At 47.5% G+C, this 26,568-nt stretch overlaps 1 protein-coding gene across 1 annotated transcript; it reads right to left on the reverse strand.

Moving 5' to 3' along the window:
• Positions 1-715: 715 nt before the first annotated feature.
• On the reverse strand, positions 716-26,260 carry Slc36a3 (solute carrier family 36 member 3). The gene is made up of 10 exons (XM_050157669.1): positions 26,106-26,260; positions 23,391-23,481; positions 20,932-21,020; positions 17,772-17,867; positions 12,352-12,436; positions 10,264-10,482; positions 7,039-7,134; positions 6,409-6,575; positions 2,226-2,395; positions 716-1,005 (listed from the first exon to the last, which is right to left on the reverse strand). The coding sequence occupies exons 1-10, from the start codon at positions 26,258-26,260 to the stop codon at positions 716-718; spliced, it is 1,458 nt and encodes a 485-aa protein (XP_050013626.1).
• Between the last annotated feature and the right edge of the window lie 308 nt (positions 26,261-26,568).

Genomic DNA, 26,568 nt, shown 5'->3' on the forward strand with positions numbered 1-26,568 from the left:
TTTATAGAAGTGTGTGTTTGTCCACAGGGACAGAAGAGGGTGTCAGATCGCCTGGAGCTAGAGTCAGCCATGGTGAGCTGCCCGACGTGGGAACTGGGAACTGAATTATGCAAGGGCAGCAAGTGCTGCTAACTGATGAGTCACCTCTACACCCATCCCCACCCATTCTGTTTCTTGTTTCCCCCACTTTGGCTGTGTGGTACGTGTACTTATCAGTGTGTGTGTGTGTGTGTGTGTGTGTGTGTGTGTGTGTACATCTGTGTACATTTACATGCATGTGGAAACCGAGGTTGATATCAGGTATCTTTCTTTGATTGCATTCTCTCTTATTTTCGAGAGACCTGAACTCACTGATTTGGCTAGGCTGACTGGCCAATGACCTTTAGGCCTCCATTTGTCTCAGCCTGCCTCCCCTTCTCTCTGGCACTGGAACCACAGACATGCACTGCCTTGCCCGGCTTTTTAAGGCTGATGGTATCAAAGATTTGGTCTGATTTGGGCTTCAAGGCACAAAAGAACTGCCCAGGAAACCCAAAGCCAATAACAGGGCACCTTTCAGGGATCAGTCCCGACCCACACACCAGTACCATGTTCCTCTTGGAATATAAAGAAACCACTAATTAGCATAGAGATGCTGGGTCTTGAAACGTGTACAATGGGAATCCAACAGAGGATGGGAGGAAGGAATCCAACAGAGGATGGGAGGAAGGAAGAGCTATGCAAATAAAAATAGGCCATTATGTGTAGCCCTTGTCGAGTTAGCCATGGCAAGGTGGGGCTGCTGAGTCATCTCGTAGAGCGCCTGGTAAGTCCCGAATACACACCCTAAGAGGCCCAGGATGCTGATCATGACGTCTTTAGCAATGGTCACACAGCTCATATTCTCAGAGTAAAAGGTGGCAATCTCCAGCAGGGGCGGGATGATGAGGGCCAGGGCGCTGCTGCTCACAGAACCCACCAGGGAGATGACCAGGTCCAGGCGAGGGATGAGAACGGCCGAGAAACCTGCAGAAAGAGAGGGGAATGTAGACTCACTGAGTGTGCCTCAAAGAGGGGAGTCCCCAACAAGCTTGGCTTTGGAGTTTAAGGATTTGATCAGGCATCATGGCTCCAGACCCTGTCTCCCTGTCTGTCCTCCAATCCTTTTTTAAAATTACTGTTTTTGTAGAGAAAAAAATGGGGTGTGTGTAGGTGTGTATGTGTATGTTATGTGTGTGTGAGTGTGTGTATGTGTGTTTATTGTGTATGTGTGTGTTTGTGTGTATGTTATGTGTGTATATGTGTGTGTGTGTGTGTGTGTGTGTGTGTGTGTGAACAAGTGTGTAGGCCAGCAGAAGGAATCAAGTATCCTTGCTCTGTCATCTAGCTCTCTGTGTCTCATCCCTTGGGACAGGGTCTCTCACTGGATCTGGAACTAGTCTGGCAGCCAGCAAATCTCCCTCTCACACACTGAGGGTCTCTTCTGCCTCATACTCTATCAAACACTAAAAGTCCAGTAACCTCACTTCTCTAGGTCAAACATCCTCAGTTCCTTTGTTCTTTCCTCCTGGGCACCTCTTCTGATCCTCTCTTCCTAGAACGTTCCAGAAAAAGGATGGCCCAGCCCTTCTTCCATTGCTTCCTAAGCTATGTTTGCCATGAACAAAAGGGGTGGGTGAAGGAAGAAAGAGGGTGGGGGAGGTCCTAAAATAACCCCCAAATCTTTAACAAATCAGCCCAACTAATTGTCCCCTTCGGGGACAATTAAATATATAAATTTCTTCACAATTAAATAGTTGATGACACAGAGACTTGATCACACCTAAAATGGGAAGGAGAGAGGCTCTAGGGACCAGATCCCCCATCTGTCATGGAGCTGTGTGATGTGGGGATGTGATGATTTCCCTGGACCATTGCTCCCTCAGGTGGTAGCAATGCTAGGTTGGTATGAGTGGCAGACACTTCAGTAAGTACAGTGGCCAGCAGGTAGGCAAGTGCCTGTACAAGAAAAATCTTGCCTTCTCCCACGATTCGGTCAGTGCCCACTTCCTAGGCGAGAGGACGGGGGGTGGCTTTCTTTCTGTGTTTTCTAAGCCCGTCTTCAGGTGGAAAGAAGAGAAGCAAGGAGACAAACATCTTGCAGATCACAGACAAGTGGCGGAGCCAAGGCTGCTGAGGTGGGCACTAGACTGGGGTAGGACACACGTCATAGGTTTGGGTGAACAAGCGTCACCTCCCCCACTCACAGGTCAGGCAGACCAAGGCTGTGCGAACGGTCAGGTCTACGAACAGAACCCAGTTCTCAGACACTCTCGAGATGACGTAGGGGATGATTATCTCAGCTGGGACGTGGAACTGGAGGGCATAGGTGAAGAAGATGCCAACAGAGTACATCAGCTTGACTGACTGGTACAACCTGCAGACGGAACATTGAAAGGATGCGTGATGCCACCAGGCTTCCAGGAAGGTGGCTGGGGACTCAGGTCAGACTGGCTCAGAAGGGACACGGAACCTGTAAGTTCTGGAGACACGGAACCATGCATTCCTGTAAGTTCTGGAGCTATAGGAACCTCCAAGTATTTCATTTAAATATTTTATTTGAAAAATTATGTCATGTGTACGTGTAATGCACCTCACAGTGTAGCAGCCACACAGGCTCGACCATTTCCCTACCCTTGATTCTCACTGCAGTTCCCTCAGAGTTTGCCATGGCTCACATGTGGAGGTCAAATGACAACCTCAAGTGTCCATCCTGGCCTTCTACCATATTTGAGCAGCATCTGTCCCGTTTGTTACTGCTGCATGTGCAGGCTAGCTGCACCACATGGATTCTCCTGTCTCTGTCTCCTCACTTAGGAACATTGGGATTACAGACGTGCACCATTGTGCCCAGCTCTTATACGGGGTTTCAGGGTTCTAAGTTGGGTCTTCATGTTTGGGTGGCAAACACTTTATCCACTGAGTCATCCTCCCAGCCCTGTGCCTGCAATCTTAGACAGAAAGTAGGAGCGTCACACGTACACCCACAGAGGCATGGTGGCATGTCTCTATGAATTGTTTGTTGACCTTTGTTATTTCATCAAATATAAAACCGGATGTGGTAGGACAGGCCTGTGATCCTAGAACCTGGGAGGCAGAGGAAGGAGGATTGCCACAAGTTTGAGGCCAACTTGGTATGCATAGTGAGTTCCAAGTCAACAAGGCTTATACAGTGAGATCCCATCTCAAAACAATAAATAAAGTATTACTTGTAAAAGTTGTTCCCTGTAAGCACATGTCTGGTATTTCTATTTAACAGCACAGAGTTTTTTTTTTTTCAGTTTTTCAACTAGTCGACAGTTAATGGGAAACTTAGATTATTCTGTCTTTTGCCAAGGAAAGAAACAATGCAGCAAAGACTATCTCTACATATATCTGCCTATCATAGCACACGTGATGTGCTCACATATATCACATCTGCATGTTTCAGCATATATGACAAACACCCACATGTCCCACAGCTGTTTGCCTCAGCATCTATAGCTCGCACACCCCATATTCCTTATCTACACATCAACTCCAAAAATAAAAATGATTTTTAAATTAATTTTTTTTTCTTGACACTGAATCTCACCCTGTATCCCAGCCTGTATCCAGGCTGGTTTCCAGGTGGATATGCAGCCAAGAACGGCCTTCAGATTCCATTTTGAAATTGTTGGGATTAGTGGCATGAACCACCACTCTGGGTTATGTAGTCCTGAGGACTGAACCCAGAGCCTCGTGTTTGCTATGTAAGCACTCAACCACTGAGCTATGCATTGACCCCAGCTATGATTTTTAAATTTTGATACTGCCCTTTCGTTCTAGTCTACAGCATCTCTAAGTGCCAAAATAATATGTGGGCCATGTCAGTCTCTGACACTGCAGCATGTGTGTGTGTTCCTATATGCACATGCACACGTGTGTGCAAGCATGGAGAGGTGTTGTTCTTCAGGAGCTGGCACCTTGTTTTTGATGAGGGGTCTCTCCGTGGGCCCTGGGTTGCTCACTGGTTTGGCACACTCCAGGGATCTGCTTGTCTCCACTCCCCAGCACTAGGATGGCAAATGTACACCTTCAAACCCAGATTTTTTGTGTTGGGGGGAAGGGAGTGTTTGAGACAGGGTTTCTCTGTTTAGCCTTGGCTGCTGTGGAACTCTCTTTGTAGAACAGGCTGACCTCGAATTCAGAGATCCGCCTGCCTCTGCCTCGTGAGTGCTGGGATTAAAGGTGTGCATCATGGGCTGGAGAGATGGCTCAGTGGTTAAGAGCATTGCCTGCTCTTCCAAAGGTCCTGAGTTCAATTCCCAGCAACCACATGGTGGCTCACAATCATCTGTAATGAGGTCTGGTGCCCTCTTCTGGCCATCAGGCATACACACAGACAGTTATATAATAAATTAAAAAAAAAAGGTGTACATCACCACCGCCCAGCTCCAAACCCAGATTTTTATGTGAGGTTTGAAGGCCTAACTCAGGTCTCCTGCTTCTGTGAGAAGCATGCTTAGCAGTTATCCCCCAGCCTCAATACTGTAATTTTTTAAACCAGTATTTCTTCTGTATATTTTGAGGACCTTTTTGTATAAAACATTGTTATTTTGTGTACTTATAACCCCCCCCCCCTCTTTTGATTGGAATTGTTGGGAAGGGTTGCTTGTTCCAGACTTTTCTCCCTCCACTCACCAGCCGGCTTATACCAGCCTGTGTAAAAAGCCTGATGGAGCTTGCTGCCCATGTATTTAGCTGCCATCTTCAGTATGAAAAGGCTCTGCCCATGATAGCCAGAGGAAGTGCAATCAGCCAAGAAGAATAAGACCCACGAATTAAGATAATATCTCGCTTTCACAAAATAGGGCATAACTTCAAAGCTTCCACACTCATGATCTCATCTGGTCATTAGCAGGGCACAGCGAGGAGGGTGGGGTCCGGTGACATTTTCCTTATTTTACTGCTCTGGCTTTGGGGAAGGTGAATGGCACCATTGCCCCGCCCACCTGAGAGCCCAAGCCTGTAAGGAGCCATCACAGTGGTAACAGTTGATAATCTGCAGAGTTCGCTGCATGCCAAACACTTTTCTAGCATTTTCTGTATATTAAAGCAATCGCTGCCGGCACACACTCTGCCAGGGAGTGCAGTAGAGGGCTGTTCGCCCAAGGTTTCCAGGCCCTTTCCTGCCGGGGTGGAAGCAAAGCTTATCTTTCTCTCATCTAGCTTAAGGTAGTTCAAGTTGCTGCACTAGCTGCTTGGGAAGGGCAGGTGGCATTCGGTGGCTCTTAGTCATGACAACCAGCAACACCCTGGAGTGTGGCTGATCCACTAGAGTGAGAGCCTGGGCCATCCCATAATGGGTTGATGTGAACAAAGAGTTAAGCAGTTGTGTGATAGTTCATGATGGAGCATCATCACCATGGAGGTGATGGTTCATGATCAGAGCATCATGAGGCTGTCCTGACCGACACAAAGAGGCACGTGAGTAAGCCTTACTGTACAGTACCTTACTGTACGTGGGTGGGAGGCTCACCCACGGCCATGGAGGAACCAGAATGCGGATCCTATTAGTTAGCTTTAGAACATGTACTTAGTCACTAGGATCTAAAGATCCCACCTCTGGGAGTTTCCTGGATAGATGGATGAAAGAACAAATGACTGAGAGTAAGGATTCCAGGTTGAGTTCCAGCTGGGGGTACTCAAGAGTCTAAGTAGCAGTCCTGGGTAATGGTAGTGCATGCCTGTAATCCCAGCACTTAGGAAGGAGAGGCAGGTTGGGTCAGGTATTCAAGGCTAGCTTTGGCTACAAAGGAAGTTTGAGGTTATCCTGGGCTACATGAGACCCTATCTCAAAAATTAAAAAAAATATTATTGTTATTCTTTTTATTTTTATATTTTGAGACAGGGTTTCTCCATAGCTTTTTGGTTCCTGTCCTGGAACTAGCTCTTGTAGAGCAGGCTGGCCTCGAACTCACAGAGATCTGCGTGCCTCTGCCTCCCGAGTGCTGGGATTAAAGGCATGTGCCACCACCGCCCGGCTATTATTGTTATTCTTATCCCACCTAGGGCCTCAGACAATCTGCACAAATGCTCTACCATGGAGTTTTCGCTTTCTGTTTCTTCAACAGCTCCAAACTGACCCTCTTAGGGCCGTTGCATTTTAGGGTCAAACTTGGAACGCAAGTCTCCACTCCCACTAGACAGTGTTAGCTGGGAAGGTCACTGACAGCCTCTGATGTGGCATCGTCTGTTCTATGGAGTCCTCAGTGACGATGCTTAAGGCTGCTGAGAGAAACTGAGAGGGAGCCCAGTGTCTGATCACCACATTCATCCATTATCGTAATTAATGCCAATGTCAACAGATCACAGCAGCTCATGGTCTTCTGCTAAAGGTAACCAAGCATGAGGCAGGCAGGTTCCTACCAGCAATTGGGCAAGTTGAGGGTGATGCTAGGCTGAGTGTCTGAGCCAAACTTCATATAGCCAAGAGTCCCCAGGCAGATGTAGAGGAAGATGACAAAGGACATGCTCAGATACAGCACGGCAGGGAACTGCTGTGGACTCTTCATCTGGCTTTTGAGAGGAAGAACCTGGAAGCCGACAGTTTGGGAAAGACAGGGTCAAAAGCAGAGCCATTATGTGGGTGTAGCTCCCTTACAGGCACAGGTGTTCTTCTCCTGGTCTATGGAATCATCAGGAACCCCTCCATAAGACCACACCCTCCACACAGCCACACCCTCCACAAGACCACACCCTCCACACAGCCACACCCTCCACAAGACCACACCCTCCACAAGCCACCCCCCCCTCCAGATGCTCTCTCTCCCCCTTCATCTTGTCTCCTGCTTGCTATTGCCCCAACACCCTGCTCAGTGTGGGATAATCAGTAAATTTTCCATCTTTATCTTTATCTTGGGAGCTTGAGGTGTGGTGCCCTCACTAGTTCAGACTTTCCCATCAGCAGGAAGTCATCGTGCGTCGGGGGCTCAACACTGCTAGGGTGACATGGGGACTAACAGCTGGCCACCCTGTAGGGCACCTCATCTTTCTTACCATCCCCACACCTTCAAAGGTGAAGATGGCTGTGCCGAAGAACAACAGGAAAGTCTTCCAGCTTGCCACCAGAGGCAAGCTGCTGTGCCGTGGGATCTCCTGAAAAGAGAGGCAGGGTGTTGTTGGCTGGCTTTGCTGTGGGGAGGGCATCTCGGGTCACGTCTGGTGGCCGTAGAAAGAGCACTGTTAGTGTCTTATCTTTAAGAAAGTGTTCTAGCTGGGTGGTGGCAGCTGGATTTCTGGGAGTTCAAGGCCAGTCTGGTCTAGTTCCTGGACTAGTTCCGGGACAGGCTCCAAAGCTACACAGAGAAACCCTGTCTCAAAAAACAAAAACAAAAGTGCTCTAATTAATTAGCTAATTTATTTTGAGACTGAGTCTCCTGCAGTCGAGGTACGGTTTTATGTAGTGTTGAAGCAGGAACCCAGGTCCTCCTGCACACAAGGTGAGCGCTCTATTCACTTGGCCACATCCTTTACTTTTATTGTGGCAAAATAACATTAAACTTTCCATTTAGTCATCTTACCTATTGAATAGTCACTCTGTGACATCCACTAATGTTAATCACCGGAACTTTCTTTTCACCCCAAACTGAAACTCTAAGTAATTCTTTGTTCAACTGTTAGCCATCCCTGTGTCTGTCCTGTGGTACTGCCCGTGAGCAGCAGCTTGTAGCATTTATCTTTTTGTGCTTGGGTTATTCCACCTAGCTTAATGTCTTTAAGATTCACGAATGTTGCAGCATTTATTAGAATTTCATTCCTGGGCATGGAGAGATGGCCCAGCGGTTAAGAGTGTCTGCTGCTCTTCCAGAGAACTGGAGTTCAGTTACCAGCACCCACATCAGACAGCTCACAACCACATGTAACTCTAGTTCCAGGCATCATTCTGATATCCTCTTCTGGCCTTTTAGACACACACACACACACACACACACACACACACACACACACACACACACAGAGAAAGAGAGAGAGAAGAGAGAGAGAGAGAGAGAGAGAGAGAGAGAGAGAGAGAGAGAGAGAGAGAAAGCATTAAAACCTTTCATTTTCTTTAGTGCTCAGTAATATTCCTTTTTGGAGACAGGGTTTCTTTTTTTAATATTTATTTATTATATATACAATGCTCTGTCTGCATGTATGCCTGCAGGCCAGAAGAAGGTGCCAGATCTCATTACAGGTGGTGGTGAGTAACTATGTGGTTGCTGGGAGTTGAACTCAGGACCTCTGGAAGAGCAGTCAGTGCTCTTAACCACTGAGCCATCTCTCCAGCCCTACAGGGTTTCTTTGTGTAGCTTTGGAGCCTGTCCTGGTACTCGCTCCATAACCCAGGCTGGCCTTGCCACTGCCTTCCTAGTGCTAGGATTAAAGGTGTGCACCACCATCGCCCAGTGGCTCAGTAAAATTCTATTCTCTCCCCTCACCCCATACAGTTTGTTTTCTCATCTTAAATATGGAGCAGTGGGGACTGGGGAAGAAGGAAATTCCCCAAGGCCACTCTGCAAACTACTCATAGAGTCCAGATAATGATGCTCATCCCCTGCTCCTGCCCTTAACGTCTTTTTCCCATCTTTCCACTTGGGGCTGTGCAGTGGGTGCCAAGCACTGGGAAATGGAGACAGGAGAATCAGAAGCTCAAGGTCATCCTTAGCTACAAAGCCTGGGCTACATGAGACTCTGGGCTTTCGTTTTGTTTTGTCTTATTTATTTATTTATTCTTTTATCTTTCCAGATTTGTGGTTATTTGTTATAGCAGCAACAGGACACTAATATAATTCCAGAGACTTCCATGATCAAAGACATGAAGCAACAATGGTGGAATGATAGGCCAATGATGGGCGGGAAACCAGCTGGCCCAACCGGAAAGATCTGCTTGCTCACCTGCTGCTCCTGCTCCTTACTGTCTTTTTCTGGAAACTGGGATAGAGATAGCATTTTGCAGTTGTTTTATTTTGAAGATTGGGGAAGTTGTGTAAAGTCCTTGGTATCAAGTAGACCAAATTTCTTATCTATGTATCTATCTATGTATCTATGTATCTATCTATGTATCTATCTATGTATCTATCTATGTATCTATCTATGTATCTATCTATCTATCTATGTATCTATCTTTTTTTGGTGTATCTATCATTCTATCTATTTCTTTTAAATGTTTCTAATACATTTATATTACTGGGGTTGGGGCACATGTGCCACAATATGCATACAGAAGTAAAAGGATAACTTGTGGGAGTCCGTTCCCTCCTTCCACTCTGTGGGATCCGTGGATAGAACTCAGGTCCTCAAGTTTGGAGGCAAGTATCTGAGCCATCCAGCCAGCCCTACCTATTCTTGACCAGTTATTTATTTCCTACATGTGCTTTGTGTGCGCACACACGTGCATATGTGTGTGTGTGTGTGTGCAGTTGTGTGCTCACCCATGGTGTATATGCATTTGCATGCATGTACCCATGCCAGTGCATGCGGAGGTCGGAGGTGTTCTGCTGTCTTCCTCTATTGTTGTTATTTTTAAGAGTCTCCCACCGAACTTAGAGTTTGTCATTTTAGCTAGACTGTCCGGCCAGCGAACTTTCACTCTCTTAGTTCTGAGGTACCATGTGTGCCCCACTGTCATGTGGACACTGGGCATGGCAACTCAGGTCTGTATGCTAGGACAGCAAGCACTTCACCTTCTTCCCTCTCTCAATCTCTACACTGTGATATCTCTTGTTATTTCATTGACGTGATGGAGAATGTGACGTCCTTCTTTTTTTAATATTTATTTATTTATTATGTATACAATGTTCTGTCTGTGTGTATGCCCGCTGGCCAGAAGAGGGCACCAGACCCCATTACAGATGGTTGTGAGCCACCATGTGGTTGCTGGGAATTGAACTCAGGACCTTTGGAAGAGCAGGCAATGCTCTTAACCTCTGAGCCATCTCTCCAGCCCTGTGACGTCCTTCTTTATCTCTTGTTATCGAGACCCAAATCCCCATCTGCTCAAACAACACCTGATCACACAATCGCCAAATTCCTTAGTGATCCGATTTTTGGATATGACCCTGATGCTGAATACGAGGATGTTGATAATCATGCCTAATTCACAGCTTGTGGGACAGAAGTATTTCTAGAAATCATCTAGGCCCAGGGCAGGGGGACTGACCACTTCCCCACCAGGCTCACAACGCTGCCATGCCTTGGAAGCCTTGGACCTTGACTCCCTTCTGTGTAGCTTCAGACACAGACCTGAATGAGATACTCGAAGATCACAGCCAGGCTGCCCAGGGTGGTGATGGTAGCCAAGGTGGAGAAGACAGACAACACCTGCGGGTTCTGGACAAGCACCAAGAGGATGAGGAAGGGCAGGATGGTGAGCATGTAGAAGCGAGCATCCAGCACGGGGATCATCACCAGGCTCTCCCTGGGCTGGCAGATGTTGGAGGTGAAGTGAGCTTCTTCCACAATCTGCCAAAGAGGCACAGTGAAAGGTGGGACATCAACCCTGAGTCATGAAGAACTGCTTCTCAATCAGGATTTCAGTCGATCAACTGACAACCCACTGCCCCAGCGGAACGACATTATTCACGACTTGTGTGAAATTTCAATATAACCAGATGCCTTTGAAAACATATATTTGAGAGGCAAGAGAGGTGATTCATGGGTTAAGAACACTGGTTGCTCTTAAAGAAGACCCAAGTTCAGCTCCCAGTACCCATGCGATGGCTCACAGTTTGAGGGAAGCCAGCACCTCTCTCTGGCATCCATGGGCATATAGTGCACACACATACATGTAGGCAAAACATTCATACACATGAACATAATAATTTTAGGTTTTTATCTAAAATAAGAAATTACAGATAAAAAATTTAAATTTATTTATTTTTATTGTGTGAGTGCTTTTGTCTGTATATATGTATATATGTAAGTGGATCGTGTACATGCCGCATGTTGGAAGAAGTCTAAAGAGGGAGTCAGATCTCCCGAAACCGGAGTTACAGATGACTGTGAACCACTACGTGGTGATGGGAACTGAACCCAGGTCTGGGTCCTCTGAAAGGGCAACAGATGCTCTTAACTGCTGAGGCATCTTTCCAGCTCCATAGCTGAGTGTCTTCTGGGAGTCTGTGCACTTACATATATGTGTTCCTGGGGAGTGGAGGCTCCAGAGGACAAACTCAGGGTTGTTTCTCAGGTTTTCCCACCTTGTTTTTGGGCACAGGGTCTCTCGTTAACCTGGTACTGGGTATGTTGGGCTAGGCTGGACGAGGCTGGGCGAGGCTGGCTATCCAGGGCTCAGCAGACACCCATCTGTCTGTCTCCTCGGCACTGGAATTGCAGCTGCGTGCCTCCAAGCCCAGCTTTATTATATGTGGGTTCTGGGGGATGGTACCCATGGCCTGTGCTCACAAAGACAAGCAGTTTACTGACTGAGCTATGCCTTCAGCCCCCCTCCCACTTTTTTTAAATATTTATTTATTATGTATACAATATTCTGTCTGTGTGTACGCCTGCAGGTCAGAAGAGGGCACAAGACCCCATTACAGATGGTTGTGAGCCACCATGTGGTTGCTGGGAACTGAACTCAGGACCTTTGGAAGAGCAGGCAATGCTCTTAACCTCTGAGCCATCTCTCCAGCCCCCCTCCCACTTTTTGAGATATAGTCTTATATATCTGATGCCAGCCTCAGACCTGAACTTTTGATCACTCTGCTTTTACCTTCCAGATGTTGGCAGTACAGATGTGAGCCACCTTATCTGGTTTTAGGTGTCCTGTGCTTTATTTGTTAACTTTAGCCACCTTAACAGTAGTGTATGTGATTCTGACAATCAGAAACCCTGGGCACCCTAAAGCCCAAAGACTCAACGGTCTTTTTATCTGCTAGACAATCTTTAATTCCCCCTTGAAGTGGCCATTTTTGTTTCCTCTCACATGACTAGAGAAGAGGGTTCAGTTACATCCTCTTTAGACTCAGCGGTTGAAGCTGGGCAGGGCTGGGAGCTGAGCCGCTCCTCCACCAGGCCCTCTGTTAGTTACACAGCTCACTCTTCTTCCGGGATGGCTGGGTGTACCCCTCTGTCCCGCAAAGCCATAAAGGAATGCTCTCACTGACTTGTCTCATGTTAGGAACATGATGAGGGGAAGGCGACCGCTTGCTAGACCTAAGGTAGATTTCATCTATGCTTTCCAGATGGAAGAGGAGGGGCTTTGGCTCTGCTTTGGTCCCAACCGTGGTCTAATATGGGGCAGATGGGCTCAGATGTTATGGTCCCACCGACAGCTCCAGCATTGGGAGGTCCCTCTCCTCCCACTCTACCCAGAAGAGCCCTCCTTACCTGTTGTAGATTGTCTGCCATAAACATGAAATACGCGCTGCAGAAGCCCAGCTGAGTGACGATCAGCAGGAAGCTCACAATGTACCTGGGAAGGAAGAGGACAGCGAGGGAAAGGAGTTGTTGTTTAAAATGGGTTTCATTTCCAAAGCCATCATTTCTGATGACTGTAATTTGAGAGATTTCAGCCCCCCAGAAGAAGCTGATAGTATGGTAGGATTAATACTCCGGCTTTAGGCTCTGTTCTGTTTTTTGAGGTAGGGCCTCGTGTAGCGCAGGCTGGCCTTTCATTAGCCAGGTAGCTAACTGTGACCTTGAACTCCTGATTTTCTAGCTTCTACCCCAACAGTGCTGACATCACCACCACCATCAGCATCTATACACTCTAGTGAATGTCTGAGTAGTTACCTTTGACCTGATTTACATTCTGGGCATATATATTCAACACACACACAAGCACGCACACACACATATACACACACACCATTACCACAAGCAGCAGCAACAACAACAACAAAACACACACTCTTTTAGAATCATTTCAATGATATTTTCGAAAGTCATGAAACATCTACTTGGAATACCTCAGGCAGATTTTTCTGAATCCTAGATAGATAGAAATCAACTTTAGCATCAAATATATAGTCTATATTTTCTTTTGAGGGGGGCATGGTCTCATGTAGCCAAGGCTCCCTATGTAGCTCAGGCTACCTCTGAATTTCTGCTTCTCCTGCCTCTACCTCGCAAGTGCTGGGGTTGCAGGTGTGCCTCTATACCTGACTTAACTTTTACTTTTGTTAAAAGACTTCCAAGGCTGTATGTTGTACTTAGCTGTACCTCTTTAGTCTCCCCCCACCCCGCCCCAATGTGGAATATTTTGCATGCATGTAGTTCACCGGTTAGGCTTTTGTTTTGTTTTGTTTTTCTGAGACTGGGTTTCTCTTCATAGTCCTAGCTGTCCTGGAACTAGCTCTGTAGACCAGAGCTCACAGAGATCGGCCTGCCTCTGCCTCCTGAGTGCTGGGATTAAAGGCGTGTGTAGCTACTGCCTACATGCTGTTTGTGTGGCCGTCTCCTCCAGATTAGACTTCTGAGAGTTCCCCAAGCGGCATTATGAAACAGCAGCACCGGTCCTCTTTTAACTCACCGGGGGCCAAGGCCCTGTTGGCCTGTGGTTTCGGGTCTCTCTTCATACATGTACCCTTCACACCCACGACTTTAGGATTTAGTGACACCCCTTCATGAAGTTGGTTCCAGGCAAGGCTCTGCATTACATTTTATTGCAATGCTTAAATTTGAAAAATTGCCATATTCTTCCTACTTTGTGTGTGTGTGTGTGGGGGTTCGTTCATTGTTTGTTTAGTTGGTTCCTGTTTTCTGGTACTGTGAATTGAACTCAGAGCCCCCTGCATACTTGGCAGGTGCTCCACCCCTAAGCTACAGCCCAGTTCTGTTTTTCTTTTTGTCTTGCAACTTTTACTTGTTTGGTGGTACCCTGAGTGCACAGACTGTCTGTTTTCCAGGTCCCGCTGACCATGGGCGTCATTTATCTTGGTTTTATCCTTGGAGGTTTCTCGTGAGCTGATCTCAGGTCAGGAGGTTTGATTAGATGAGGCTTCTTCACTGATTTTTTTTCCACTGGCAAGAGGATTTCAGATTGGATCTTTATAGACCCTATTCTATCACAGGACACTAGATTGGATCTTTATACACCCTATTCGATCCCAAGACACCTGTGACATGGGCCGGTGTGATTGGGGGGCATCGCTGCACCCTCCTTTATGAAGTTCTCCACTGACCGTCCATCTAAAGGCTGAGCATCCATCCATGATTGCTAACTATTTGGGGCAGGCAGGTCTTGCTCAAGCCTCTGAGTTCCTCTTCACACCCTGAAAATGAAGAATCCCTGGTTGAAGTGAGACTTCCCTCCAAGTGTTTCTAACTTTCCTCAGTTACTGAACTCTAAAGAAATGGGACAAGGGAATCCTGATGGCTGGAGAGGAGAGAGATCTTGAGTTCTAGTCTTTGCTCCGACACTAGATTCCTGTGTGGCTTTCAGCGACTTGCTCGTCTTCTCTGAACTGTATAATTTTCCATCTCAACAGGCACGGGTCCAGTGAAATCCAAGGGCTGTTTCTGCCTTACATAGCTGCTTAAGATGTCATCAGACACGGATGCTGACCTCATCTGGCTGATGACTAGAACAATTCCTGACTGGGAGATCAGTGCCCGTCTGAGGAGCCTGAGGTAGGGGTAGGTGGTACGGATGGGGCACTCACTTGAGGGCTCCCTTAGTGTTGGCTCACTGCCTGGAGAAGGATTGTCAGAGAAGGCCTCATTGAGGGGTCTTGAGATGTCTCTTTTCCTCCACTACCGGGGTTTTCTGTACCTTTGAGGTGTTATTTTATTGTGAAAGCCCTGGCAACTCCATTTTTCTAGGACAGTGAAGTCTCCCTCTGAGTCCTATTCAAGATTGGTTGGAAGGCCAGCAATGATCAAACAGAAAAACATTTTGAACATACCACCAATGTGTATGTGTGTATGCATGCCCAAGTATGTGGTGATGAGGATCTAAGCCAGGGCCTCCAATTCTGCTGAGCTACATGCCTAGCTCTTTTCTGTTTGTTTTTGTTTTTTTGAGACAGGGTTTCTTTGTGTAGCCCTGGCTGTTCTGGAACTCACTTTGTAGACCAGGCTGGCCTTGAACTCACAGAGACTCACCTACCTTTGCCTCCTGAGTGTTGGGATCAAATGTGTGCTCCAACAGAGCTTGGCATCCCTGACTCTTTTGAAATCCTGGCACAGGGGTCTCTCTACATCACTATGTCTTGAATTTAAGCAGGCTTTGAGCTCTGGGTGTTTCTGACAGCCGCCAGGGAAGGTGACTGTGATAAAGCACTCCAGACAAAACAACATAGGAGAGGAAAGGACTGATTCCATCTTACGCCCTAGGGTACAGTCCTTCACTGAGGGAAGTCAGGAGCGGAGCACGGTGAGAACCTGAAGCAGAACTCATGGAAGAATGCTTCTTACTGGTTTGCTCGCGAGTTCGTGTTTAACTAGCTTTCTTGTATAGACCCAGAGAATGATGCTGTGGGCTGGGCCCTCCTACAGCAATTAACAGTCAAGATAATTACCCATAAGCCAATGTGGTCAGGGCAATGTCTCAGTTTGGGCTTTCGTCTCTATGCTGTGTCCAGTTGACAATTAAAGCTGACCAGGACAGTGGCCTGACGGGTCTGGGCTACCAGGACTGGCTCACCATTAACTTCTTATCAAACAAGGTAGGACAGGGTAAACGTTTCTCCATCTTGTCTCAGCTGAAGCCATCTTTGGTTTCTACCTCCTGCCCTGAAAAGTCCTGTGGGAAGGCACCCAACCCTGTTCTAGAAACTCAGGGTCGAAATGCCTCATCTAACTGTGTGTTCTTGGCTCTTGTTAAAGCTTACTTCCCCTTTACTTCCCCTGCCAGCCAGGATGTTTTTTCTGTGTTCTTTATCTCCCTATAATATGCATCCAGGGCTGCTCTGTGAGAGGCGTTCCTCCCCAGGCAGTTGCAGGCCAACGAAATACAGACTCTTAATTCAAACTCTGGTCATGTCAAGTGGTCTCTGGGTCTTTACCCCACAATAAAGGGAACAAGCTAAATGTCCACCCCCAGGGGAATGATCAGCTGAAACTGTAAACATTCTCACCAGAGAACTCTGTGGGCCTTCAAATGATGAGATGAAAAAAGAGGGAGCTTGTGTGTGACGGCTGATTTCTGCTGTTACAGGGACAGGATACAGAATCACAAGGGGAACAGGTCTGTGAGAGACATTCTAGAAGAAGTTGATTGTCTGGGTTTAGTGGGGCGTGTCTTTAATCCCAGCACTCAGGAGGCCGAGACAGGTGGAGTCTTTGAATTAGAGGCCAGCCGGGTCTACATAATGAGTTCCAGGACAGCTTGGGGTTTGTAGAGAAACCCTGCCTCAAAACAAACAAACAAACAAACAAACAAACAAACAAACAAAGTTAGCTGAGATGGGAAGACCCACATTGTGGGCAACACTATCCTATGTGCTGAGTCCCAGACTGAACGCAAGGGAGAATATGAGCTGAGAACCAGCATCCTTCTCTCCCTGCCTCCTGACTCTGGACACAATGTGTGGACCAGCTGTTCCCTGTCCCAGCTGCCATGCTGTCCCTGACACTGTAGATAGAATCCTCTGGAACTGTGAGCAGAAATAACTCCTGCCTTCCTCAGGTTGTTCTCCTCAGATACTCTGTTGCAGCAGAGGACAAGTAACTGTTACATGGTTAGATAAAAATAATCTAGTTTCAGGCTAGTTGTGGAAGTGTGCAGCCAGCACTTGGGAAGGAGGAGAAGGGTCAGGAGTTCAGGGTCATCTTGAGATTACAAAGCATGTTTGAGGCCAGCCTAGTAAGCAGAAGATCCTGTCTCAAATGAACAAATAGGCAAGCCAGCAAGCAAAATGAATTCTAAGTTTACACACATGATTCTAAGCAACATACAAGAAAACATAAAATGAACTAGGCCTGGGGCTGTAGCTCGGCTGGTAGAGTTCTAGCCTAGTATTTATAAAGCTTCCCTTCTCAGTCCTCTATTAACCCAGCTTGGTGGTGTATGGGAAGTTCAAAGTCATCCTTGGCTTCTTAGCAAGCTCAAGGTCACCCTGGGTATATGAGTTCTTTCCTTCCTTCCTTCCTTCCTTCCTTCCTTCCTTCCTTCCTTCCTTTATTTCATTCAAAAAGAAAAACACAACTAACACATACCTTTTCACACTCAAACACTTCTTGATATGCACAGAAAAAGATAGCCTTGGGAGGGCTATTTATTTATTTTTAAAATCTTACTTAAATTTATTTTTTGTGTGCATTTGTGTGAAGGTGTCAGATTCCCTGGAACTGGTGTTACAGAAAGTTATGGGTTGCCACATGGATGTTGAGAATTGAACCCAAGTCCTCTGGAAGAACAGCCAGTGCTCTTAACTGCTGAGGCATCTCTCCAGCCCCAGAAGGGATATTTATGAACCATGATGAAGAAGGAGGTAGGGCTGAGGCCATGGGGAAATCCTCTATATTTCCCGATAGTTTCCAAAGAGAGCATATCTACTTAAAAACCTGTGCAAGCAGGGGCTGGAGAGAGGGCTCAGTAAGAGCAGATGCTCTCGCAGAGAACCCAGGTTCAGTTCCCAGCACCCACATCAGATGGTTTATAGCCACCCATAATTCCAGCTCCAGGGAATCTGATACTTGTTTCTGGTGTCTTTGAGAACTTGAATTCGTGTGCACATGCTCACATATAAACACATGGACAGATATAATTGAACATAAAATAAAAAAGCACGTGGGAGCAGACATAAAGGCAGGGCAGGCAGGGGATGTGATCACGGTTTCATCACTGTGTTTGTGACCAGTACCTGCCCCACGCTGAGTGCGTCCTCAGCCAAGGATTTGGACATGTTTCCAGGCTGTACATCATGGTCTCTTCATAGTTCACAAAACTCCTCTGCAGCCTAGGGTGAGAGGACAAAGGATGCGTAAGTTAAGACACTTTTGCTGAAGGTATAGTATGCGCCCGAGTTGGTGACTGTTGTGTATGTGTGTGATAGCGTGGAGTGGTCTGTGAAGTTTCCAATAGTAGTGCCATTGGTGCAACTTTCAGAGAGGTTAATTATTAGCGTATACAATTTTTATACACTTACGCTTTATGCTTTTTTTTATGTTGAGATAAGGTCTCCTGTAGACTAGGGTGGATTTGTACATCTGGGTACGATTTTGAACTCTTGATTCTTCTTCTCCCATCTCCCTTCAGGCACGCACTCAGCACCATGCTTTAAAGACATTATTTGGGGGCTGGAGAGATAGATGGCTCAGTGGTTAAGAGCACTTGGCTGTTTGTTCTTCCAGAGATCCTGAGTTCAATTCCCAGCAACCACGGGTGGCTCACAACCATCTGTAATGAGATCTGGTGCCCTCTTCTGGGTCTTACACATTCATGTGGACAGAACACTGTATTCATGATAAATAAATACATCTTTAAAAAAAAACACATTATTTGGGTAGATCTCTTTGGTTTTGTCCTTTGGATTAAGCAGTATCTGTGCACTGGTTTAAAGAAGCAGAGCAGAAGAGGTGGAGGAAAAGGCAGAGTGGGCGTGGCCAGCCTGTGACTGTTCTGGTTTACAATGTAAACTTTACGCTGAGGTTTGGGAGCCCCTGAGAAGGTGATCTCTTGCTTTCTGAGGGGGAATGGGTGACTCAGCAGTAGGTCCCTTTTGGTCCTGGGTGGGAGCGGAGAGGAACAGCTGCTGCTGGCCAGATGCCATGTGCACAGTGCTAACTACAGGGCCGGGGGACAGAGAGGAGGCTCCGGACTTTAATGGAGCCTTCTAAACCAGCATCCCCTGGACCTGGTGTGTGTCTGTCATCTCAGGAATGTGAGGGTAGGCAGGAGATCTGGAGATCAGGTTCATTCTGGACCACACAAAGAGTTAAAGGCAATCTGGGGAATAACCAAAACAAAATGGCAAAAGGCCCTGGTTAGATAAAAGACCATTGTCCTAAAATGTTGACGTCAGAGAGAAAGGAAAGACACCATCAGCCAAAGGACAAAGCCAGACTGATGTAGCTGTGGGCGAGTTGGTGCCTGCAGGAGGTGTGGAGGCCCAGAGGGGGGGGGGCATTCAGAGATCCACTGGAGGCTAAGAATGGGTTTAATAATAAAATGAAAGGAAGGAAGGAAGGAAGGAAAAAAATAAAAGAAAAAAGAAACAAAAAGAAACGAAAAGGGGTCGTATACAGTGGGAGGAAAGTATAGCGTATAGAATGGGGAAGGAAGTGGATCCAGAAGGAACCAGGGAAGGAGGGTGAATATGATCAAATTACTTTGTATGAAAATTTCAGAGAACTATTTTTTTTTTAAAGAATGAAGTCAGACAGGCCTTCAAAGACCAGCTCTGCCATTTCCCAACCGTGTGACTCAGGGCAAAGTATTTTAGCCTAAATGTATTCACCTCTAAAATGGGAATAAAAACAGGCTCTATGCCAGGGGGCTGCCGGGAGGAGCACAGAAATCTAGCAAAGCTCTTGGCTCGAGAGAATCACACCATTTACATCACTGCTGAAGGAGCAGAAACCCTGATGTAGCACCTGTTTTATGAGCTAAAAGGGCTCTCCGGGTTGAGTGTGGCTGCACACACTCCTGCACGTCCACTCTTTCGGTTCTGTTTATTTGGCTTTATGATCGGTTTTGGAGACTGAACTTGTGTGCCTGGCAAGTGCTCTACCACTGAACTACATCCACATCCTTTGGAAAGTTTTACTTACTATCCTTGCTTCGGAAATGCTCATGCTATAGCCCTGGCAGGCCTGGGACTGACTGACTGTCTTCCTGCCTCCGCCTCTGAGTTGCCATGCTCTGACTTCCATTTCAGGCATTTCCTCATTTCCAAGGACATACATCCAAGGACATAGTTGGGTTCTGAGGAGCTCAGTATTCTGTATTTTCTTGGTACTTTTTTTTTTTCTTTCAGAGAAAGAAACTACTGAGCCATCTCTCTGGTTCTCAGAGGTTTTTGTTTTAGGATTTCAGATGGATACACCTGTGTCTCTGTGTGAGCATGTGCACACGAGTTCAGGTACCAATGGAGGAGGCCGGAATAGGGCATTGGATCCCCTGAAGCTGGAGTTACAGCGGTTGTGAGCTACATAATGTGGGTGCTGGAACTGAACTTGGGTCCTCTGGAAGAGCAGTAGGCTTTCCCGTCTGCTGAGCCAGCTCTTCAGTCCCCTAGATGTGCATTTAATGATGGAAGCCATTGCAGACTGTTCATGGCATTGCTAACTGTTCTTTGCTTTTATTAACTTGCCTTGAAAGGGTTTTCCTGGAACAAGTGGCCTTGACAACATACCTGTACTGGGGTAGGGAGAGGAAAAGGAAACAAGAGGATGGGACTGTAGTTCATTTGAGAGTGTTTGCCTAGCATATGTAAGGCCCTGGGTTCAATTCCCAGCACTGCATTAATGAGGCATGGACTCACATGACTTGCCTACTAGAACTTGAGAGGTGGAGGCAGGGGGGTCAGGAATTCAAAGACATCTTCAGCTTCATAGTGATTTGGAGGCAAGCCTGGGCTACATGAAACCCTGACTCAAATCAAAGGGGAGGAGGCCCTGAAGATTCCTTAGTGGTTAGGAGCACTTACTGCTTTCACAGAGGACCTAGTGACCACATGGTGGCTCACAACCATCTGTAACCCCAGTTTCAGAGATGCTTTCTTCTGGCCTCTGGGGGCTCCTGCATACACATGGTACATGTGAACTCATGAAGGTGCACACATACATACAGATACAAGTAAAATAAAAATAATAAAATAAAATTTCAAAAAAAATTTTTTTACATAGTTAAACAAATGCAGCATCAACAAATGCAACCCATCTTTGCATAAACAGATTCTATTCCACAACACTCGTCTGCAATCCCCTTGCCACCTCTGGAGGATTCAGAGCAGCAGAAGTGATAGACCGGAGAAGTGGCCCTGGAATGGAGCCCATGGGGTGAGAGATGTGGACTCTGACCTCTGAGTGAGGTGACTGGCGCAGTTCAGCAGGATATCCATACAGTGCACCGTGAGGACCCCGATGGCCAAGAGGCTGACAGGCCCCACCTAGAGGGACAGGACAGGAAGACAGTGAGACAACATCTGGCTCCATCCACAGCCTAGCTCTCGTGCAGTAGAATGAAAGTCTCTAGCTGGGCTGTAGCTCAGTGGCGGGGCCTTGTTTAGCGTGTGTGACACTCTGGAGTCCGTCCCAGCACTGCCTCCAAGCAAACAGAAAACTTGCTGTATATGAAGACACATGTCAATAATGCTGGCGCTTAAGCTGAGGCAGGAGGATCACTGTGAGTTTGAGGCAAGCTCGAGCTATGTGTAAGACCCTGTGACCAACCAACTAGCCAGCCAATTAGCCAACCAACTTAACCAACCAACCAACAACTGGCTAACTAACCAACCGGAAGTTGCCCATGATGAGCAGTTAGCTCAATGTCCTCTGCCCTTGGAGGCTGTGTTCAAACATCCTATTTGGTGTCATTGCTGAGGGGTTGCCCCACACTGGCTAGAGTTCTTCTAGGGACAATGAGCCCACCCCCACACACAGCCCAGGCCCTTTTCATCGGCCTCCAGGTATACTCTTCCAAAACCCCCATGCTAAACTTAATCCCTTTACGCACCTTAGCCCTGGCTTTTAAGAGCCTTAAAGACCAAGGTTCTTTTTGTGGTGTAGTGACTTTCTCTCAGGATCGTTAGTCAGCAGGCCCCAGGGACACTATGGCAGGTGGGTCTGTTGTGAAGAGCCACCTTGTCCAATGCAGGGTGCGGGGGCTGCACCCCTGGACAGCGACCATCCCCCCCAATATGTGACCATTGAAGCTGTTCCTGGACATTGCAGACTATTGTGGGGAGTGGAGCTGGCGCAGAACGCTCTCCGGTTGAGGATTGCTGCTTCTGCAAGTCTGCTTGTCGGACCCCATTTAAGAAGCAAGGTTGACTGGTTGTGCATCAATCTTCTGGATGTGACCGAAGGGCACACTGTGAGACTATAGATAGGTCCTGTGTGACATCATTGTCACAAAGGAACAAATGAGGGGTCGAGTGTTGTTAGCCCCCACTAGGAGGCAGCCTCCACATGGCAGGACCTCTGCCTTGTTTGCAACCTTTAACCCCGGGGCCAGGCATGTTCTTAGAATGACTCTCTGTACAGGTCACCATCAGAGGCGGATGGAGGGTCTTCACATCACCCGACAACTCTCGGGGGCACAGAGGGCAGTCTAAAGAGCTAGCAGGGCACCACGGAGCATGCTGGCCAAGGCATTCAGGCTGAGGCCACATGGGTTTAATGCTCTTCTGCAGACATCTAGAACCTGGAGGGCTCTGAAGGAGAGGCTCCACCCTCTGGCTGGGGTGGGAGGAAACAAGGGGCCACTTCTCAGGCCTGGAGAAGACTCTACACGTGGCACCAACCTGTCCTCATGGGCACCATTGGGGCTTTCTGTGTGCAGGTCTCCAGAGGGGGACTGTGGGGAGGATGAGGTGGAAGGGCATGTGGTTCTTTTTTTTTGCCCCCCCCCCCCAAAACAGGGTTTCTCTGTGAAACAGTCCTGGCTATCTTGGAACTTGCTCTATAGATCCCCCTCCCTCTGCATCCTGAGTGCTGGGACTAAAGGCGTCTGCTACCACCTGGTGGCCATGTTTTTTTTTTTTTTATCATAAATTCAGAGCAAGTATGCTAGACTTCTGCAAGCCCCCCTAAGGACTCCAGGGGAGACACGTGTAAGGTACAGCTTTCGCGTGTGTAGGATGCGGTACAGTTTTTAAGAGGGGACGTAAGCCAGGAGATGTGTCAGCTGGGTGTAGGGGACATGGGGACTCTAGGGACATGCTTATTCCCACGCCTAGCCCCTAGCTCACGCACCATCAGGTGGTTTTATCCTTATTTTTATTTCTCAGTGCTTTGGATTGAACCCAGGCTTTTGTGCCACTGGTCTTGAAACTAAGCTACATCCTCCACCCTTGTGGGTATTTTGTTTTGTTTTCTTCTTGAGACAGTCTTGCTATGTAGCCCAGGCTGTCTCGAAACTCACTACAGAGTCTAGGTTGGCCTTGACCTGGAAAGCCTCTTGCCGCAGCTTTCCGGCATAACTTGGCCCTTCATCAGGCGGTAGGAAACAGGGGTCACACACACATGCAAGTGTACAGGGACAAGGACAGTGCAGTGTAAAAGGATGTGTGCGACCCGACACCCCAGGGGCTGGAGCGGAGGGGGGTGAATGGGGATCCTGCGTGTGCTGCTGGACTTGGAGTAATGGCTGCCCTCTCCAGGAGCGACCAGTGTGTTTCCTGGTTGGTTACTGGTTGGAAATTGATGGGCACAGCTGCTGTTGCAGAGCCCAGTCCCTCAGGGTCACCCATCACAGAGGTCTAGAGACTGTTCTACCCCTACGGCAGTTAGGATGAGTCTGGTTTCTAGTCTCTTACCAACAATCCGGCATTTTTCACAGCCAGGGGAAGCCCCAGGAACCCTGTGCCAATGTTGCTTTTCAGCAGGTGGATAAAGATTTGCATAAACCTGTGGTGGAGAGAGTGAGGGAAGAGGATATTGTGGGGGAGGGGTGGGAGGAAAATGAAGAGGAGAGGGAATAGAAGGGGAAGGCAAGGCAGGGCTGGCTTCCTTCCTTCCTTCCTTCCTTCTTATCTCCCTCTCTCCCTCCCTCCCTCCCTCTCTCTCTCTCTCTCTCTCTCTCTCTCTCTCTCTCTCTCTCTCTCTCTCTCTCTCTCTCTCTCTCTCTCTCTCTCTGTATGTGTGCGTGTGTGTATGTGTGCGCGTGCGCGCACGTGTGTGCTGGGAGAGGACAGAACCAGGTGTGTGCACTCTAGCATGACTCTCAGTCCCAGGTGATCCAGGGCTGTGCCAGTTCAGGAGACTCAACAAGCAGGAAACTCTGAAGGGGAAGCAAATAGAAATTGCCACCATTTGGGAGACTCCTTGGGGTTAATTCTCCCAAATAACAATCATTGAGGCCTATACACTGCTAACATTAGACAGACAGTGAAGACATCAGTAGCCACTGCTCCAATCTGTAGACTATTTGTTGGCAGATCTTTTTAATTTAATTTAAAATTTTAAAGATTTTTGTCATTTGAGGCAGAGTCTTACGTAACCAACCCAGGATAGTCTCAAATTTGCTATCCAGGGTGATACTGGACTCCTGATCTTCCTGCTTCCACCTCCGAAAGCCGGAATGACGTCATGCCTGCTTATCAGATCATTAACTTACTAGAGAAAGTACAGTGATTGTGTAGAATATATAAAGAATTTACTGATTCCATCCAGCCCTTCCTACATCGACTTAAACAATATTCATTGAATAAATACACACAGATCTCTACAAACGGCTACATAATATAGACTCATGCTATGCACCGATGTGGATAAAAGGCAAAGTTTAACAGCCATTGCCACTGTGCACAGTACTATGAGTACTGAGGATTACGTGCCCAGGGAATGCTAGGCCTGAGGGTTCCACGTGGCTCTTCACTCCTGTGCCGGCAGCTGCTAGCCAGACTGGGAAGAATGGCTGTCACAGAGCGTGAGAACAGAGCTGGACCTCCTTGGACGAGCCAGCGGGGGCCTGGTTTAAACTGGCAGTGGCACCCCTTCCAACTGGGATGACTGGAAGAGGCCAAAAGGAGGCACGAGCCACACAGTAAATCTGACAGTGTTCCTGACTCAGGGTGAAGGCCGCAGGAAGGCCTACACCTGCTTTCCATCTCTCTGGAACGTGGGAGAGACGTAGGCATGTTCATTCACCTGCATCACTTTTAGCATCTCAGTTACTGAAGCACGACTAATTAAAAACTCAGAGAGAGAAATTGGGGTTCAACCTGAAGATCCAAAAAGCAAAACAGCCAGCCACTGACTCTTACATCAACCTCAGTCTGAAAATGGCAATCCTGAATTCAGGAATCTCAGAATGAGACTGAGACCGAGAGCTGTCTCCTCCTGTTTTATAATCCTCTCCAGTTCTGGAATTAGAGGCATGCACTGCTGGGATTACAGGCATGCACCGCCCAGTTTCTATGGCAACTAGCGTGGCTACTGGGATTAAAAGTATGTGTTACCACTACCTAGTCTGTAAGTTTGACCAGTGGGGCTGTTTTACTCTCTGATCTTCAGGCAAGCTTTATTTATTAAAATATAAATGAAATATCACTACACAGTTTATTAAGAAGAATTCTGGGACACCAGTCTTTCTATACAGTAATTTCTTATCAACTACAATTATTGGAAAATATCTCCTGCCACTTACTCTTTTCCATGTGAATAAAGCTGCTCACATCTCTTCTTCAGAAACCATGGTTGCTGTCGTGCGTGCGTGCGTGTGTAGGTGTGTGTGCGTGCATGTGTGTGTGTGTTTAAACTGCTCACTCTCCTGTCTGTCTCCTGGCCTACTACATCTCTTCCTCAGAAACCGTGGTTGCCACCATGCGTGTGTGTGTGTTGTGTGTGTGTGTGTGTGTGTGTGTATTTTTCACTTTTCTTTCTCTGTTTCTCTCCCCATCTCTAGAACCCAAGTCCTTGTGCATAGTGGGCAAGGGCTATAGCCCTGAGCTCTATCTATATCTGTCTATAGTATATAGTGTCTATATACTTTCAAAGACACACCAAATAAGTAGTTATAGGTTTTACATAAATGGCATTTTAGGATTGGATACAAAATATCACCATTGCTTATCAGGGCTGAGGCATTACAGTAATCCTAGCACCCAGGAAGCTGAAGCAGGAGGATTGCAAATTTGAGGCCAGTCTGGGTTACAGAGTGAGACTCTGTCTAGAGAGAATCTTTTATATGTCCGAGTTTGGGGCAGTAAAAATAGAACATGGGGTAATTGGGTGATCCTTTGTTTACAGGAAGATCTATGTCTGTGGGAGTGATGGACTGGGATAGACCAGAAACAGAGAATACCCTCCTGGTGTCAGGGATGCGTTCTCTGGCCTGCAGCTCAGGTTGCGGACAGCTGCTTTATCTGGGTTCTTTGCAAGAATTGGGAAGTGTGGCATTCCCAGACAGCTCTCCAGAGCTACAGTCAACATTCCTAGGTTCTGGAGCTTTGCTGTGTCACCAGGGAGCATGAGGAGGGCCATTGGAGCTGGGGTCCGGCTGTACTTGCCCTGGAAGGGTGATCACTCACAGTAGTCCATCGACTTCCCCTTGAGGGTCCTTCCGGGGGGAGACGGTTCTCTGGCTGCCGCTGCTACTGCTGCTGCTTTGTGAGGAGTTCTTAGACACGCTGAAAAAATTCCACTCACAGTTGCCGTCTTTTCTAAGCAGAGACGCCTTTACCATGGTGAACAGGTACCAGAGGTACAGCACTCAGCTACAGCAGGCTGGAGCCAGCCCTCAGTGGGCTCTCATCAGGAGAAGCCATCCAGCAGGTCTCAGATGCTGGCTCCTGATGCCTGGGTGTTCCCAGCCCTGGGTGAAACCCAGGATGTGGGAGTCAGAGGACAGTGACGACTGGAGAACCTGGACCCGAGGGTGCCTCTCCAGGCTCCTGAGGCACCTAGGGCAGGGTCACAGGTCCCCTTCAGGACTGCCCTGACACCTGCCAGGACTTGTAGACTTCCAGCCTGTCTCCCAGCTCAGCCCTTGAT

This window comes from Alexandromys fortis, unplaced genomic scaffold (genome assembly GCF_014885135.2).
Source record: "Alexandromys fortis isolate MF-2015 unplaced genomic scaffold, M_Fortis_MF-2015_v1.1 scaffold_103, whole genome shotgun sequence".
NCBI lineage: Eukaryota > Metazoa > Chordata > Mammalia > Rodentia > Cricetidae > Alexandromys > Alexandromys fortis.

What these genes read in the sequence shown, in the direction of transcription:
- Slc36a3 (XM_050157669.1), bottom strand. Translation starts at nt 26,260, where the DNA reads ATGGTAAAGGCGTCTCTGCTTAGAAAAGACGGCAACTGTGAGTGGAAT. An exon ending in ACGCACTCAGCGTGGGGCAG is followed by an intron (nt 12,437 to 17,771) that starts GTACTGGTCACA and finishes CTTCCTTCCCAG; the next exon opens with GTACATTGTGAGCTTCCTGC. An exon ending in AGCCTTGGTCTGCCTGACCT is followed by an intron (nt 1,006 to 2,225) that starts GTGAGTGGGGGA and finishes CTCTTTCTGCAG; the next exon opens with GTTTCTCGGCCGTTCTCATC.